The following is a 19,179-nucleotide window of genomic DNA, read 5'->3' on the forward strand; positions in this document are numbered from 1 at the left end:
TCCAGGGGGCACAGTGACGGCAAGTCATGAATGTGAGAACCAACATACAGTATTTTTCAGTTTTGGTCTGTTCTTCAGAAATTTTTTGTTAAGAGTAAATGTGATCTAAATCATAAAAAGTTAACTTTGAAAGAGGGCACCCTGAACTGTTCCAAAAGAACACACTTTATTACGTTAAAATAGTCACACATACATATAACACTGAATCTGCCACACTTTGACCCGTTCCCCCAGTTCAGAACTGCGATGAACACATCGATGAAAATGCATCAGCATAAAAAAATAAAAGATTAAAATATGTTGATAAAACTATAATAGAAGTCCCTTCTGCAGCTCCCTTGTTTGCACTCGGGGTCGCCACAGCAAAGCCAAGGTGGCTCTGCATGTTGAATTGGCACAAGTTTTACGCTGGATGCCCTTCCTGACGCAACTCCACATTACATGGAGAAATGTGGCAGGGGTGGGATTTGAACCTGGAGCCTTCTGGACTGAAACCAAGCGCATTAACCACTTGGCCACCACCCCTGCGTTGATAAAACTATAATACAGGTAGAAAAATGTTTTTGTTCTGCTTGCTGTTTGTGATTTGTTTTCAGCGAGTACAAACTGTTTGTTTGTTCTTCCTTTTGCTTGTTCTCCAGTTTTAAAGTGGTCAAAATCTTTATTTACAATGAGGTTTTACTGAAATCAGGACTGAATATATTCTGATGTGGTCAGCATATTGGCTGCTTCAGTGTTTGGAGGATCCATAAGTCCCGCTGGAGTGACTTTGTGCCAAATGAAGTTAATTAGGGAGACATGGATAAGATCACTCGTATCCTGAGGGAATGTCAGCTACGACATTTTGGCTATGCAGTGTGATTCTCTGGACATGATCCAACATCTGATTTATTCTCAGAACAAAACAGAAGTCTGACTGTGTGGCTTCAGATGTTTAGAATTGATCATTGGGGGAGATGTTAAAATTATGATAAATGTAAGGTTCCAAAATTTAATGGTATTTTAGACTACCAGTACTGCTGAATGATATTCAACAACAATGCAGCTTTAATTTACTTAACTGATTTATTCATGCATTTAGTTTTACAACATACCAGTTTATCAGCATGTATATGCATTATTTAAAAAAGCTAATACAGCCAAAATGAAATACTTTAAATACTTTCAGCCAACAATTACACAATAGTAAAAGTAGACCTTACACTGTCATTATCTCTGACAAAAATATGCTGAAATTGTGATTGCCAAACCTTTACTGTTCCAACTGTAGTGAGGAAATTAAGCCATTGCTTCCCCCCCCCCCCCCAAAAAAATCTTATTCGGTTCCCCATTAGAGTTGTTAAATGATCATTATTATAGATACAAGCATCGAGGTAGACCGTTATGGAAATAACCTCAAGTGGTCTATTTGTAAGTCTGTTGCTAATTTCTTTGCTGAAATATTTGCTAAAAACATTTACTTCTTGCTAACCTGAGCCTTGTTACATCTCCTCATAGTTTATCCCCCTGAAGGAGGGCCCCACCCCCCAGGTTGGGAACCACTGTGCGCAACGCAGAAACATAGTTATCTGCATTATGTTTGATCAAAAGCTCCTTGTAACCCCATATTTTTTTTAGGCACACATTGTTCTTGAACATTCAAACATTTGCTACAGACAACATCAAACTTAACTAAATGAAACATCAAAGTGTCTGAAATTGTATCACAGTTCTGGATAAGCTGAATAACATTTTCTTTACAAGAAAATACACAACAAATGTATGCTCTGGTAATACAAAGTGCTATGCAAAAGTTTGAGGCACCACAGAAGTGTGATTTAACAAAAAAATAGTTGATCACTAAATAATGAAGAGTTTGTAAACACCTGATAAAATACAACCATATTATCTTCTGTATATTGAGAGACAGATATATGCTTGTGTGTTTGTGTATATACAGTGCCCTCCTATTCTGCACTCTTTACCTGTATTAATGGCACCTGTATGAACTCACAGTCAGTCACACTCCAACCTGTCCACCATGGTCAAGGTCAAGGAGCTGTCTAAGGACACCAGGGACAAAATTGTAGACCTGCACAAGGCTGGGATGGATGGGGTCATGTATCGTGAGATTTCCTTCCCTCAGTAAGAGCATTGAAGATGGGTCGTGGCTGGGTCTTCCAGCCTGACAATGACCCCAAACACACAGCCAGGGCAACTGAGGAGGGGCTCTGTAAACGTTTCAAGGTCCTGGAGTGGCCTGGCCAGTCTCCAGACCTGAACTCACTAGAAAATCTTTGGAGGGTGCTGAAACTCGAAACCTGAAAGATCTGGAGAAGACCTGTATGGAGGAGTGGACCAAAATACCTGCTGCAGTGTGCAAACTTAGTCAAGAACTACAGGAAACGTCTGACCTCTGTAATTGCAAACAAACGTTTCTGTACCAAATACCAAGTTCTGTTTTTCTATTGTATAAAATACTTATTTCATACAATAAAAATGCAAATTGATGATTTAAAAATCATACAATGTGATTTTCTGATATTTTTTTTTTAAGATTCTGTCTCACAGTTGAAGTGTACCTACCATAACAATTACAGACCTCTCCATTCTTTGTAGGTGGGAATCTTGCAAAATTGACAGTGGATCAAATACTTATTTGCCACACTGTATCCCTCTGCTGTCCAAACGTGGCACACATATGAGGAGTGACATCGGCTATTGAGGACTTTAGTAGTAGACAGTAAAGGGAGAGACACTTTTGTGTTGCAAAATTGGGCCAAACTTGGCACACATATACCATGACATACAGGGAGTGACATAAGCTATTGAGCACTGTTGTAGTAGTAAAAGGGAGAGACACTGCTGCATCATCATTGGCAAGTGTGTTAGCGTGTGCCAAAAGGTTGGTGTCATTCTTTTGTTTTGTTTAACTCTTCATTTCTGCAATTAACAGTAGTAGTAGTAGTAGCAGCAGCAATAGCAGCGGCCTCTTCTTGAGGCAGCTTTAGGTATGCCTTAACAGTTCTTACATCCAGGATCCAGGAAATGATAGCTTTATTGGTGAAAATGAAGTATTCATTTCAGACTCTGAATCAAACCTGCCCCAGGGCTGGTAATCTGCTAGTTTTATTATAAATTATAGAAAATTTTGCTTTACTGTGAAAAGTGCTCAGACATATTTATTATGGTATTTAGCAGATTTCTTGTCATTTTTAAAAGTTCCAGGTAGATTAAATGTGCCTGAAACGGTTGCACAGTCCTGTATATTTTACCAAAACGTGTAATCATTCTAAACAGTTATACTCAATGCATACGGACTTCTTTATTGTTACCGATTATAGGTCACATACTATCCAGTTATTCAGAAAGAATCCAAGTTCGCAAAATGAATTTAAAACACGCCTATGTGCCAAATCTATTGGTGCAAAATGAATACTGAGAAGCAATGCTACTTTAAGGCCTGAAAAGGAAAGAAATGGCTACTTTGTCAAATAAGTCATAAAATGTAAAACAGACATCAAAAACATGAAGGCAACCAGTGATGGTGTAATACTTGAGTACATGGACAGTTATAAATGATGAAATGTGATCATATACACAGATTTAAACCAATCACTGTTAAACTGATTGTGTGTTTATGCTGTGATAAATGGTAGTATGACTTAGTAAAGCGATGCTCAGGGATTATCAGCCCAGTACAATGCTTTTAGCTACAAATAAGACTTTAGCCCCCCACCAAATTCTTCGACTTTAGAAATGTCTAGCGCGCCAATGCTTGTTAAATTGAACTTATAGTTATTGAAATTCAAAGATTATGCAATTAAGAAATTTGGCAGTGGTATGACTGTAATATTTAACAGAACTTAGGTGTGTAAAATTACCCGCTGATATCATGCTTTCTTCTTCACTGGGTATTTTGTACATTTGTACAAACATGCACAAATGCATCATGCACAGAAAAACACATATTTTAAAACCTGGATAAAATATATCTCCATGTGTAGAGAGCACAAACGTCCATACAAAACAAAATCAGACAAACAGCTAAGTCTGCACAAGTCTTCATGTACAATGTGAGGCATAGTGTAGCATCCGGTCCTCCAGCTTCACACTTCATTTGGCTCGTCCTGCTTACGCTCAGTCATTCGGGCACATCTCGGACAGGTTGTGGAATTGTCATAGTAACAGTCTCTAAACAGATGCAAAGCAGCCACAATCAGTCACATACAGATTCACAGATAACCATGCAGTTTTTCAGCAGTTCAGATGTGTACCTGATGTGTACACTCAAAGACATCACTGCTTATTTATGTACATTTATACAATGTGATTGGCCGGGAGCCGCCCCAATTAAGCTTCAAAACATTTTTCCAAAAAAAGAAAAAACCTATGGGTGATGTCACAGAGGGTCTGCACAGTCTATGGTCCCAACTGAGGACTTAACTGCCTGCAGGAACCATCAGGTGTGACTGTGGGTGTCCCCTCTGCTTGGTCCAGTCACGGGACACTTGTGTGCTTGTCCACACTCTGGAAGACACTCCACGTGGCTCTGCTTCAGATTGTATAAAAAAAATAAGTCTCTTCAGCTGCTCCCATGTTTTTGTGGTTGCCTCACCTTGGATCTGCATATATCCAAGGGCGCAATTTAGAACTAGAAATTGGGGGGGACAAAGTGCGAGGCCCGCAGGGCGGAAGCCCATAGGCCGGGGTCTGAGGGCTGCTTTAGGCCCCCAGAAGCCAAAGGTTTCTAAATAAGCTCAGATGCACTCTGAGCATCCAGAACAGTAATTTTAATGTTTTGAGAAGACCATAAAGTGGACACCATTCGACTTATAATTTGAAACTGTGGATATAAGTACTTTATTCTGAGAATAGCCAGCATTGATTTTATTAACATCGTGGTGTAAATAAGGCATCACCACATGTGTAGAACTCAAAAAGAATGATAGGTTGAGTTTTAATTAAAAAACAACTGCAATGTGGTAAAATGTATTCATAAATATGAAAGAACAGGCTCTTAATAATTATTAACTATCACATACTGTATTTTTTTTCTTAAGATTTGTTTTTGCATAAGTTTGAAAAAACAACAGATCACAAGTTTAGGATAAATTACTTATCATGAATTTAATTTTTGAAGTGGCACTAATGACAACACTCACACTGAACATAATTTCACTTGCATAGACTGATTTTGGAGATCAAGCAATAATTGCAGATGGGCTTTCTGAGGTCCCAGATAGCTTTTCTGATTTCCTTTTCTAACTTTCAGAATTTAGTAAATTAGCATATGGTCCATTGATACTTATGTGTAGATGTAGACACTAGTCCCTAGAGGCAACTACAACCCCTGGCAATAATTATGGAATCACCGGCCTTGGAGGATGTTCATTCAGTTGTTTAATTTTGTAGGAAAAAAGCAGATCACAGACATGACATGGTCTAAAAAAGTAACTGTTACTGATGGCCACAATTTTTTTTTCCTGATTTCTTATAGTGTTTCTTAAAGCCAGAAAGTTGCCATTTGAAATGACTTTAGTTTTGTGTCATGTCTGTGATCTGCTTTTTTTTTTCTACAAAATTAAACAACTGAATGAACATCCTCCGAGGCCGGTGATTCCATAATTTTTGCCAGGGGATGTATTTTTGGTTTCAAATCTGGAAATTTCAAATGCAGAAAATTCCGAATGTGACAAACAAGAAACAGGTGTTGTAAACAAGTCAATGCTGCTAAAAATACAAACTTGCATAAACAAAGATACTATTCTGACATGGTTTGCACATGAGACTGGCATAGCATGTTTCAAGTACATATATGTCAGAAGGTGGGGGGGACATACCATATTCTGTCCCCCCTGGTTGAAAAGGTGGGGGGGGACATGCCCCCCTATCCCCCACCAAATAACGCCCATGCATATATCTATATTTTAATAGCTAAGTGGCCTCTGTGTGTGTGCATGTGTATGGCTTCGATCACAAAGAAACCGAGGAGAGCTGACATTTACCGTTTGGTATGCTTATGTATTTTGAGTCAAGGATGAATGCTGCAGAAATGGAAAGTTGAGAAGACTAATATCTTTGGAGAAATTAGCTAATCAATGAACAATGGACATTGTACTGCAATGCACCATGGGGTTTTGGGGTTTTAAATGTCATTATTGTGGTTCATGTTAGTTTAACAGTGTTGTTAGTGTTATTGATTTATTGTGGTTTTGTAGTTCAATTGGTTTTGTCAATTTAGTTAAGTGTCATGTTTCCATTACCATAAGTGAAAAGTGTAGTGCTTTTAATGTCTTCCTCCACCATCTGTTTGTGGGTGTGTCAGATTAAAAGCACCTGCTTTCACCAGAATGCAGAAAAGACAAAAAGCTCTGTGTGTGTGAGAGTGTGTGCATGCATGCGTATAACTTCGATCACAGACAAACTGTGGAGACCTGACATTTTCCATTGGTATGCTTATTTATACCTCAGCCGGATGTGGATCCTCGGGTTTATGAGTGGATCCAGACCCCCCGAATCAGGTTGTGTGGTACTATTTTCTTTTGGCCATCTTTGTTTCAGTCGATGCGTAATATGAATTTGTCATCTGCTCACACCAGAACAAACACAATGTCAGACTTGGCAACCTCTGAGATACCGCCTGAAAATGCTGATTTCTAATCTTATTTTACATATCATTCCTGAGGTATAAAAAACAAAACATGCAATATGACTGGATCTACTTCGTTGGGGATGGCGGACAGCTATGGATGGATCACCTTCACCTCTGGCTTTTCGAAAACTAATAATCTTGTTTAATGTATCAGTTTTGTAAAAACACAGTCACAACTGAGGTATAAAAACAAAACACCCCTCATCTGGGGGAGCAATGTGAGCAGATGATCCAGTTCATTGGGATGGTAGATCACCTTCGCCTCCGGCTCAGGTGTCATGCCAAACTCACTGTATCCGCTCACATTGCTCCCCAGACTAGGGGTGTTTTGTCATTGTATTTTGGGTTAAGGATGAATGCTGCCAAAATGGAACATTGATTGGACTAATTTTTGGAGAAAGTACGGATATTAGCTAAAAACACTGAACAATGTGATAATTACATTCTGGAATCACACACCATTACAGCAGGTAGTGTAGATCATTTGTAATTTCATGTATTTTTTTTCTGGTAAAAACAAAAACTCATTTTATCTTGAAAGAAGATATAAGCTTTAAAAAAATTAGGGTGCTATTTTTTCTTCACATTCTAAGGGTTTGAAATCCAAGATGGTGTCCAAAATGGCCAACATTTAGCAATAATGCAACATCTTTGCAGATACACAAGAAATAACTACAAAGTATCTAAATATAGGTTTTCTGACACAAGGAAACCAATGGAATCATCAAATTTAGGCTAAAGTTATTATTTACATGCCTAATTTCAAGATGGGTCCAAATGTTCCTTGAACATTTGATAATTTTGTTAACTTGAAATCCAGTTTCTGACTTCTTGTTAGATGAAGACTGCCAATGTTGGTTAATATACAGACTCTAAGTGATATTATAGTTGCTGTGGGTACTTGTTTGCTGCAAATACAAAGAAAATATGTGTGTGTGTATATATATATATATATATATATATATATATATATATATATATATATGTAAGGGTTAAACAACGAGAAGCTGTGCATTATACGGTTTGAATGCACAACGTGGAGTCTAAAACACCATGACGCGAAGCGAAGTGCATTCAAACCGTATAATGCACGGCTTTGAGTTGTTTAATCTGCTTATACCATGGTCCCACACAGTGAACTAACACACAAATATTTATTTAAGTTAACAGAACTTGATAAAAATGTGTGAGTATTTGGGACTATTTTATGTTTTGTCTCCAATGCGCTTACCGAGTCTGCGGGCTTGCGCCGCAGCGGGCCACTCACACCGCCCCCCTCTCTGCTGTGTGGAGCTGTGACAAACTGGCAACAGGTCCAGAAACTATGCTCTCTGTTTTGATGCGGAGCACTCGGCAGCCCGCAAGGATAGAACCGTTGTCTTCTTCTTTCCCGTCTTCAATCTTGTCCAGTTTGTCCGATGTTAAATCTTTACGCCGTTGCTTTTGCTGTTGTTCTCATCTGCTCTCCTCCTCTTTCCATTCCTCAAACATTTTATTTTGGCCAAAAATATTAAAATTCACTTGGAAATCCATGTTTTATCGCATTTCTGTCATTCACCTGTCAAAACACAGCTGAACTGCGCCAACTGATTTGAGCATTGCTATGGTGACGACCAGAGCGGAGTGATTATAACAGTGACTTAACTCGCAGAACTACGTGTGCGTATACATGAAAATAATGCACGCCAGTTGGAATACTCATTGACCATGGTGTGTATATATATATATATATATATATATATATATATATATATATACACACACATACACACACACACCAAATGTTTATACCTTAACCTAAAGCGGAAAAATGTTCAGCGACTGCATTCAAACATCAATTTTGGGCCCGCCCTGTTTAATTCAGGATGGCAGTCAGCTTGGGTGGGAATCCCTAGATACAGTTTTACAAGGAGTAGATGCTGAAAAAAAATATTGGAATCAGATTTGTATCATCCGCAATGTCAAATTTATACTGTTTTTGTATCATGGAAGCCATCTTGGATTTCAGGGAATTATAACGTGAAAAAAACAGCACTCTATTTTTTTATGTCTACATCATATTCTAACAGAATCAGGTGAGTTTTTGCTTTTACCACACACACACAAAAATGTTTTCATGACAAATGAGTCTACACTAAGGGGGTAGTAAATCATCTATATATTAAAAGCATGTGTGAGTGTGTGATTTTATTTAGTAAGTTCAATATAAGTCCATAATAAAATTGTAAATACGTTAAAAATACATAGATGAAACAAGAAAGTGAAAACACTTATTTCCATTGCGGTCCACTTAAATGTATGCATGCATATGTATGGCTTCAAGTGGCTGCTCAAGGCATTGCAAGAATTCGCAGTTCTGCTTTTGCTTCATTTAACAGGACTGGAGGTTGGGACTTGTTCATGACTCAAAGCAGTCTCATGTGGTGGCTTATGTAGCACCAGCACACACTCCCAAACTCAACATGTTGTACTGCACAGCACATGACTGTACAACAAATGACATACAGTATTTTGTAAATGACAAAAAGACAACTGCTCCAGCCAGACAAGCTGGAGGTGCTGTCAACTAACCTGTGGAACACGGCCGAGCACTCGTGGCAAACTGAAGTGTGACTGTCAAAGGGAAACAGGATGTCTCCTTCTTTACACAACTCGCATACAAAGCCTTTAGCCTGACAACGCTACACACACACACACACACAAAGGGACAAAGTCAATGTTCAACAAGAAAAAAAACTACAAACCTTTTTTGCACACAAACAAATTAGGCTTTAAAATAAACCTCCCTGTGAAGTTCTGCCAGCAGGACTGCAGCTCACCTCACAGTCTAATTTAATGTGCTTAGCAAACATGGTGTGGATCTCTGTGAGGGAGCAGCTGAGTCGCCCACTGGAAATGTCAATCAAATCCTGTAGCGAGTACATGTCGTCGTTCTCCACAAAGTGCTGCCGATCCTGGAGCTGGATACAGCAAATACAAAATAGAAAAATAAGAATATTTTAAATGGAAAACTCTGATATCTCATATTAATAAATTATTAAAAGTGGTGATTATTTTCATGAAAAGACAAGCTGCTCATGATTTTTGCAGATCAATCATACAGCTGGGGTTTTAATGGTAAATTGTCTTGGACTAACTATAGCAGTGATAAAAAACATAAATATTGTAACCATCTATGGGGTATAAAATGGGTGCACATTGATAGCTCCTTCAAAAAGGACAACTTCCCTTTGAGTAAACTCCCTCAACCAGGTAGATTTTGATTTTATAGTTCTAACAAGTGACGCTTCATTTAATTTGCCATGTTCACGTCTCAAATGATTCAATACGTAACATATACGAGGTCTATTAGAAAAGTATCCAACATAATTTTTTTCAAAAACCATATGGATTTGAATCACGTGTGATTACATCAGACATGCTTGAACCCTCGTGGGCATGCGAGAGTTTTTTTCACGCCTGTTGGTTACGTCATTCGCCTGTGGGCAGTCTGTGAGTGAGGAGTGGCCCACCCTCTCGTCGTTTTTTCATTGTTTAGGAATGGCTCAGAGACTGCTGCTTTGTTTGATCAAAGTTTTTTCAAAACTGTAAGGCACAACTGAGTGTACACCATTCGATAAATTCAGCTGGTTTTCAGTAAAAATTTTAACGGCTGATGAGAGATTTTGGTCTGGTAGTGTCGCCGTAAGGACGGCCCACGGCGCCTGACGGTGATCTGCGCTTCGAGGCGGCAGCGTCTGACCGTTTCAAGTTGAAAACTTCCACATTTCAGGCTCTGTTGACCCAGTAAGTCGTCAGAGAACAGAGAACTTTCAGAAGAAGTCGGCATGAGGAGTTTATTCGGACATTCCATTGTTAACGGACATTTTGTAATGAAAGAACGTGCGGGCAGAGTCGCATGTCGGGCTGGACCCGACCGCGGGGGGTCGCGACAGGAAAAACACCTCCGTTGGAAACCTTAACGGGCAAGTTGGAACATGCCCAAGCTGTTAAACAATTTCTCAGTTACTCACTTGTTGAAAGCCATCAAAAGCCGCCTGAATTTTACAAATGGTTTTCAACACGGAGGTGTTTTTCCTGTCACGGCGCACGCAGATTTGCTGAGTCGTCACGGAAACGACTCGGCGAATTTGCGCGCACGTCTTTCATTAAAAAATGTCCTTAAACAGTGGAATGTCCGCATAAAGTCCTCGTGCCGGCCTCTTCTGAATCTTCTCTGTTCTCTCACGACGTCCTGGGTGAATTAAGCCTTAAATTAGGATGTTTTCAGGTCGAAACAGGCCGACGACGGCGCCTGGAAGAGCTGCACGACGTCCTGCTCTGTGGGAAGTCCTTACAGTGACAGAAACACCCCATAATCTCTCAGCAGCCGTGAAACTTTTCACCGAAAACCAGCTTAATTTCTCGAATAGTGTCCACTCAGATATTCCTCACAGGTCCAGAAAAAATGTTGATAAAGCAACGCGTGCCGTCTCAAGCAGTGTGTGAAACAAAGGAATTCAGCCGAGAGGGCGGGACCACATCTCACTCAAGGCCTGCCCACAGGGAAATTACATCACCGACCGTGAAAAAACTCACGCATGCGAACGAGGGTTCAAGCATGATTGGTGTAATCGCACGTCATTCAAATCCATATAGTTAAAAAAAAATAAAAGGGTCGGTTTATTATCTAATAGACCTCGTATAGTGAAACATTCTGAGAATTGACCCAAAACTACCACAAAACCAGTAATTATTATGCCCACCCAACTCCAGCAAAGCTCAAAATGCTTCATCTTGCAATGGACAGCAATGCGAATGAGATAAATCTCATTTTAAATGTCCTTGCTCCATTTCTTTGACCGTGCCTACCCCAAATTATATAAGTTATTCCAGCCAGGCTTAACCTTTTCACCAAATTTGATGAAACTCTGTTGTTACCATGCACCATCACGTAATTTACATCCTGGACTCCTTTTGACAACCAGACTTAAAATGTAAAGGTTTCTATTCCAGCTTAGACCCAACCTTCTCACCAAGATCAATGAAAGTAAATTATTCCATTTTGATTGACTCTGTTGACAAGACATCAAACAGATGTACAGTGAAGACATAATTTTCTTTGTGAAGGTAGTCATTTTTAACCAGATGACAGTGATTAGCAGAGACTGGATTTATGTAGGAAAGTCATGTTAATTTGCAGTTGAACAGATACTGTGAAAATCCACTGACCTGCAGTAGGAGCCGGGCCTCCATGGCCTCCTTACAGGTGATAAAATACGGCTTCATCAACAGAATGTCTTGACGGAGCTTCTGTAAAAGTGCAGAAAGTGGAAGAAATCAAGAAGAAGGAAGACAATGTCAGAATTCTTCAGCAAAACCTCAACCTGTCAGCAAGACAGTTTAAACTTCTAACAGGACAATGACCCCAAGCACACATCAACGCTCGCTGTGGAATAGATACAGCAGGTGAAAACTAAGCTTTTGGAATACTCTTCCCAAAGTCTGGACCTCAAGCTTACTGAACATATTTGTATTGTCACTCAATCAATCAATCAATTTTATTTATATCGCGCCAAATCACAACAAACAGTTGCCCCAAGGCGCTTTATATTGTAAGGCAAGGCCATACAATAATTACGTAAAAACCCCAACGGTCAAAACGACCCCCTGTGAGCAAGCACTTGGCGACAGTGGGAAGGAAAAACTCCCTTTTAACAGGAAGAAACCTCCAGCAGAACCAGGCTCAGGGAGGGGCAGTCCTCTGCTGGGACTGGTTGGGGCTGAGGGAGAGAACCAGGAAAAAGACATGCTGTGGAGGGGAGCAGAGATCAATCACTAATGATTAAATGCAGAGTGGTGCATACAGAGCAAAAAGAGAAAGAAACACTCAGTGCATCATGGGAACCCCCAGCAGACTAAGTCTATAGCAGCATAACTAAGGGATGGTTCAGGGTCACCCGATCCAGGCCTAACTATAAGCTTTAGCAAAAAGGAAAGTTTTAAGCCTAATCTTAAAAGTAGAGAGGGTGTCTGTCTCCCTGATCCGAATTGGGAGCTGGTTCCACAGGAGAGGAGCCTGAAAGCTGAAGGCTCTGCCTCCCATTCTACTCTTACAAACCCTAGGAACTACAAGTAAGCCTGCAGTCTGAGAGCGAAGCGCTCTATTGGGGTGATATGGTACTATGAGGTCCCTAAGATAAGATGGGACCTGATTATTCAAAACCTTATAAGTAAGAAGAAGAATTTGAAATTCTATTCTAGAATTAACAGGAAGCCAATGAAGAGAGGCCAATATGGGTGAGATATGCTCTGTCCTTCTAGTCCCCGTCAGTACTCTAGCTGCAGCATTTTGAATTAACTGAAGGCTTTTCAGGGAACTTTTAGGACAACCTGATAATAATGAATTACAATAGTCCAGCCTAGAGGAAATAAATGCATGAATTAGTTTTTCAGCATCACTCTGAGACAAGACCATTCTAATTTTAGAGATATTGCGTAAATGCAAAAAAGCAGTCTTACATATTTGTTTAATATGCGCTTTGAATGACATATCCTGATAAAAAATGACTCCAAGATTTCTCACAGTATTACTAGAGGTCAGGGTAATGCCATCCAGAGTAAGGATCTGGTTAGACACCATGTTTCTAAGATTTGTGGGGCCAAGTACAATAACTTCAGTTTTATCTGAGTTTAAAAGCAGGAAATTAGAGGTCATCCATGTCCTTATGTCTGTAAGACAATCCTGCAGTTTAGCTAATTGGTGTGTGTCCTCTGGCTTCATGGATAGATAAAGCTGGGTATCATCTGCGTAACAATGAAAATTTAAGCAATGCCGTCTAATAATACTGCCTAAGGGAAGCATGTATAAAGTGAATAAAATTGGTCCTAGCACAGAACCTTGTGGAACTCCATAATTAACCTTAGTCTGTGAAGAAGATTCCCCATTTACATGAACAAATTGTAATCTAGTAGATAAATATGATTCAAACCCACCGCAGCGCAGTGCCTTTAATACCTATGGCATGCTCTAATCTCTGTAATAAAATTTTATGGTCAACAGTATCAAAAGCAGCACTGAGGTCTAACAGAACAAGCACAGAGATGAGTTCACTGTCTGAGGCCATAAGAAGATCATTTGTAACCTTCACTAATGCTGTTTCTGTACTATGATGAATTGTGCTTAAAAGTTCGGAGAAGGCCAGACTTTAATATATTAATAATTCCATGTTAACACAACAAAGCGATCGAATTTAGGCTCCAGCTTTACATGTGCCAAGTGGCAAGCTATAGCTACAACTTTTACCTCCTCTTTTAAGAAAGTCCCTCTACCTTCCACTTCATCGTGAAGACGTGTAACTGGTGATGCAACAGTCAAAGCTTGCATGATGCACAGTTTTGTCACAGCCACAACAACTTCAGAGCTGTCATTGGTATATTGGTGGCTTCCATCACTTGTCTGATTTGTCCAACAGGGCAGCGCAGTCTCGTTTGAGCCCTGCGTGACATCGTGGGATTTGACCATTTATGGGGACAGCCGCTCCCGTTGTGCAATATATACACAGCCTAAGTTCACATGGAAAAATGGTGTACTGTCAGTTCTCAGTGGAGAAGGAAAGACGAGGTGAATGGAAGACATCGTGCCGGTAAGTGTTAGCATACGCAGCTTACCAGAGTAGCTCCGTTGTCTCGCCTGCAGAACCGCCTTGACATGTTTGTCCTCCAGGTTATAAAGAAACCACCACACATGTACACTTTCCACCGCACTGTCACGTTTTCTTTGCATTTTCAATTTTTTACATGTAATTTGCCCAAAAACTCATAGAAAATGCCGTGGTTTTGTCCCAGCAAGTATAGAAATTAGGTCATATGCGTCATATTTTACCCCTTTAGCACCCGCCCTCAAATGACACTGCATTGTCCACTTACTTATTGGCTGTGAAAATAAGACAAAATGTATACAGACAGCTGTAATTCCTACACATTTAATGTAATATTTTTGTTAAAACCCTTGAATTCAACCTAAACGTCGACACTACAAGCTGTTTTGTTTCAGAGTCATACAAATGCAAAGTTACTAATTTGTATCATTGTCCCCAATAATTATGCAGCTGACTGCAGGTCTAAACATCATCTCCTTGGCAGAGAAGGTAATTATTTTGCCAGTAGAGATAAACAGAAGAAGTCTGGGACCCTCTGGTGTATTTCTGTTCTATTCAAAGTGAAGCAACTCACCCTGATCTCAACCAGTTCCTCCACAAAGTTAAACAGCAGAGGGTTGATTTCCTTCAGCTTGAGCACAGGGCGCGACATCATCAGGGCTAGATATCGTAATGAGGAGCGACAGACCTGACAAAAGGACACATCATCAGAACACAAACTGGTAGGGTATCCCACATAAATATCATATACGCTGCAGACTGACAGCGACATGAATGGGGCAGAATCACACAGGTTTGTAACCCAGCTCATGACTTACAATGACCCTGAAAAACTACACGTGTGAATGACTGACATATAAAATGAATACTTCTACATGTTGGCTGGTGATGGTACCTTCCGTGGTTCAAATTCCCAGTTGTGGATAACACGAGCTGGGATAATGGCTGTGTCATTCCAGTGGCACGTGCTGCAGTAATACTGACCAGTATAGTCACACTGTCTGGCCTCGTTAGGCATGCCCCCTGTAAGGCACACATGACAAGGTATGTATTAAATAATAGGACAATGGACAACACAAAGACGGGTAAAACAATGCCTGGTCTAATGAGTTGAATTCTGCTATAATATTCAATTAGTAGGGCTCAAATTTGCTGTGAACAACATGAAAGCCTGGATCCATCCTGTCTTCCATTCAAGTTGCTGATGACGTAACAATGTGGCAACTGCATGATGCTGTGACATTAAGATGCACAAAGATCTCTGAGGAATGTTTCCAGCACCTTGTTAAATCTATGTCATGAAGGATCAAGGCGACTGAATGCAAAAGGGGGTGCAAACTACCATATTTCCTTGATTCAACGCCTGACCTTAAATACAAGCCTGCCTCATTTTAATTGCCGGATCAAAACTCAGCCGGAAATCTGCCTTAAATAAGCGCTGGTCTGGTTTAAAGGCTGAGTCACTTATGTATGCTAGAGTCTCTGCTAGGCTAATTGTCAATGTGAGCAGTCGTGGTGTACCTTCTTTAAATTAGGCTTTTTGTACAATTTTTAGGTTCTGATGTGATGAAATAAATATGCATTATATGTGCATTAAAAAGCATTACATTTGATCAAGTCACTATTTTTCTAAATCTGCTACAAAGTGGTACTTTAAACGACAGAAGGTGGCGCACTGGTATGGTTTTGATTTAGCACTGCATCGATTTCTTACCATGCCATTACAAGATATTGAGAATGTCTAGTTAGACGTTACATGGCAGTTGTAAAACAGTCGTCTTTTGTTCGTCACACCCACGGATATGTATGAAACTTGTAAATTACAGTGCAGGCAGCACTTTGTTAACACTCACTGGCCATGAATACAAGTCTGCACGTGGTTTGAAAAAATTAACGCCCAGAGTATTACTCAAGGAAATACAGTAGTAGAGGTAAGGTGCATAAAATGAAACAACCACTGTGTATATTTGATTAATTCAAAAATTGGCATACTCATTGTAAAAATACTTTGTTTTTGCACACTTGGATTCCAACACAGTGAATGTTGCACAGATAATAAAGCGTATATTGCACATGTTGATCAATGACAGTTATTTTAAAAGGAATAAATTAAATTATCATATACCTATAAATGATACGCCAATATGACTGGATAAAACACTAAAGAATAAATAGCAATACACCCTTGTGATATTTTTCGCGGACTGGTAATATTTTTCATACCACCTGAGTAAAACCCACAAACTGAATGTCACCTTGGTAATCAGCCAATCCATACATATGTTGTGACGTCACAGCACATGATGGCTTTTTACACCCTTCAGAAAACCATACAACATTTATCATTTATAGGTATATGATAAAATCGTTATCAAGTTGTTCACCAATGAATATGGCTTTATACACCCTGAAGAAAACCATACACATACACACATATAAAGCCATATTCATTGGTGAACAACTTGATAACTGATAATATTGCACATTATTATCACTTTACCGAGGCGTTGCTAGGCCGGTATCGTAGATTTCTGTCGACGTTATCTGGCTATGCCCGCCCGCTGTGTGTAAACAAATGACGTCATAGCCTGCGCGCAGCCAAGAACTGTCCGCAGAGGGGAAAAAAAAAAACAAAACTGTCCGCTGAGGAAAAGATAAAAAGGCGAGAAGTGTCTGTTGGTCCCAATATGGATATTCCGGATGATTTTCTCATGGATAGTACAACAATGAACAGCAGCCATGAGCAGCCAGCTTGATGAGGACGCACTGCTGAATTTGGAGAGCAGCGCGCGCCAGCCGACACGACAAAAGTTAAAGTGAGCCAACTTTTTATGTACGCGTTACGTGTTGTGTATCTCAGTAAAGTGATAATAATGCAAATAACATGCTGTTGTCGTGCGGTATGCATTTCTCTGAGTCCCTCCGTCCATGTCGTCGCCCGCAATGACATATTCAACCTCGTCTAACTCGGGCGAATAGCTGTCATTTTGGGCGACTGGGCATGAACGTCGGGCCTCTTGAAAATGCATACCGCCCTCCAAAAGCATGTTATTGTATTATTAGTTTATAGTTGTCTGATAAATATTGCCCAGTGGATTCTGGTTGTGAACAGTCCATTACTCTGAGTTCAGGGATGCCATCAGTCTGACTGCGGCCAGATAAAAACTTTTATGGAATGGAGTCCTTTGTGTAATGATGGTCTTTTCCTCAGACTGTAAGCTGTGTGTTTGGGCCTGAGCAGAATGTGGGAGGGTGGTGGGGGTCCCTGATAATGTGGAACTTCAGTCCTGATCACTTTTTCAGCTGTTTTTATGACTCTCTGGAGAGCCTTCCTGTCTGCCTGAGTGGTGTTGCCATCAACCAAAACAGCAGCCGGTCCATACTCACTCAATGACACAGGTGTGCGGCATTCTGCACAGCGGTAGTCTTGCCGGTCCAGTCCTATCTCAGGACAAATGCTGAGCTCATACTCAGATTGATGGCTGACCTTTGACCTCACGCAGGGCTTGGTGATCAGGTTCATACACTTACTATGGCAACGGTAATAGCAACCTTAGATAAGGAAAAGAAAATCACTTGAAAAAATTGTTAAGACATCATCATCTGACAGTAGGTTTGAAATGAAAGATAGTTATTGTTTTTTCTTAGTTGGCAGGAGGAAAAAAAATTGTATTCTTAAAATACTAAAATAAGCAGCGGGGAAAACTGTGTGCTGATAGCAAGCACCAATTTAATTTTTTTCCCTTTTTGCCTCCACCCCTCCAGCAACATAATGACGTCATGCGTAACAATGCATGTATGAGTGTGTAATATATTTGAATACACCACATCTCCCTTTATAAATAAAACAAAAAAAAAAGAACATTTTTGTTTTCCTTTGTTCCTCTCTCTCTCTCTCTCTCTCTCTCTCTCTCTCTAGCACTAAACCTTGTGCTTTCTAATAATCAGTGGTGGGCACAGATAACCAAAAAATTAACTTTGATAAATAATCAGATAACTGAAGAGTTATCTTTGATAACTGGTGATTGGCTCTCACTGAGGTATTGTATCACTTCCTGTTCCAGAGCACAGCGGTGTTTTGCTGTATCTGTTAGCTGTTTAATCTGCGCAGTTAGATTGATCTAGTTAACTAGATAACGATTTGTTTCACAGTGTAATCTTCACGTGCCTTAACTAAAGCACTCCCTCTGCTGAATCACCTCTAAATTATTACACGTTATTCACTTTGCGTGTTTTTAGGAATCCGCTAGCTTAGCGCAGCTACTAGCTCTTAGCCGGTTTAGCATGGCGGCTTCTCCTGTCTCTCCCGCACATTTCTGCTCTGGGTGTGAAATGTTTAGTTATTCCTTGGCCTCCTTTAGCAGTAATGGTACTTGTAATAAGTGTAGCTTATTCGTAGCTTTGGAGGCCAGGCTGGGTGAATTGGAGACTCGGCTCCGCACCGTGGAAAATTCTACAGCTAGCCAGGCCCCTGTAGTCGGTGCGGACCAAGGTAGCTTAGCTGCCGTTAGTTTCCCTCTGGCAGATCCCGAGCAGCCGGGAAAGCAGGCCGACTGGGTGACTGTGAGGAGGAAGCGTAGCCCTAAACAGAAGCCCCGTGTACACCGCCAACCCGTTCACATTTCTAACCGTTTTTCCCCACTCGGGGACACACCCGCCGAGGATCAAACTCTGGTTATTGGCGACTCTGTTTTGAGAAATGTGAAGTTAGCGACACCAGCAACCATAGTCAATTGTCTTCCGGGGGCCAGAGCAGGCGACATTGAAGGAAATTTGAAACTGCAGGCTAAGGCTAAGCGTAAATTTGGTAAGATTGTAATTCACGTCGGCAGTAATGACACCCGGTTACGCCAATCGGAGGTCACTAAAATTAACATTGAATCGGTGTGTAACTTTGCAAAAACA

At 40.3% G+C, this 19,179-nt stretch overlaps 1 protein-coding gene across 1 annotated transcript in view; it reads right to left on the minus strand.

Moving 5' to 3' along the window:
* Window positions 1-3,278: 3,278 nt before the first annotated feature.
* def8 (differentially expressed in FDCP 8 homolog) overlaps window positions 3,279-19,179 on the minus strand; it is a 64,443-nt gene continuing 48,542 nt past the window's right edge. The window contains exons 6-12 of the mRNA XM_034189179.1: window positions 17,662-17,826; window positions 15,170-15,297; window positions 14,849-14,962; window positions 11,846-11,926; window positions 9,454-9,594; window positions 9,206-9,315; window positions 3,279-4,173 (exon numbers count right to left, since the gene is read on the minus strand). Of these exons, the coding sequence (XP_034045070.1) occupies window positions 4,089-4,173; window positions 9,206-9,315; window positions 9,454-9,594; window positions 11,846-11,926; window positions 14,849-14,962; window positions 15,170-15,297; window positions 17,662-17,826 (824 nt within the window). The 3' untranslated portion in view covers window positions 3,279-4,088. The remainder of the gene's footprint in view (window positions 4,174-9,205; window positions 9,316-9,453; window positions 9,595-11,845; window positions 11,927-14,848; window positions 14,963-15,169; window positions 15,298-17,661; window positions 17,827-19,179) is intronic.

This window comes from Thalassophryne amazonica, chromosome 2, assembly GCF_902500255.1.
Source record: "Thalassophryne amazonica chromosome 2, fThaAma1.1, whole genome shotgun sequence".
Lineage (NCBI taxonomy): Eukaryota > Metazoa > Chordata > Actinopteri > Batrachoidiformes > Batrachoididae > Thalassophryne > Thalassophryne amazonica.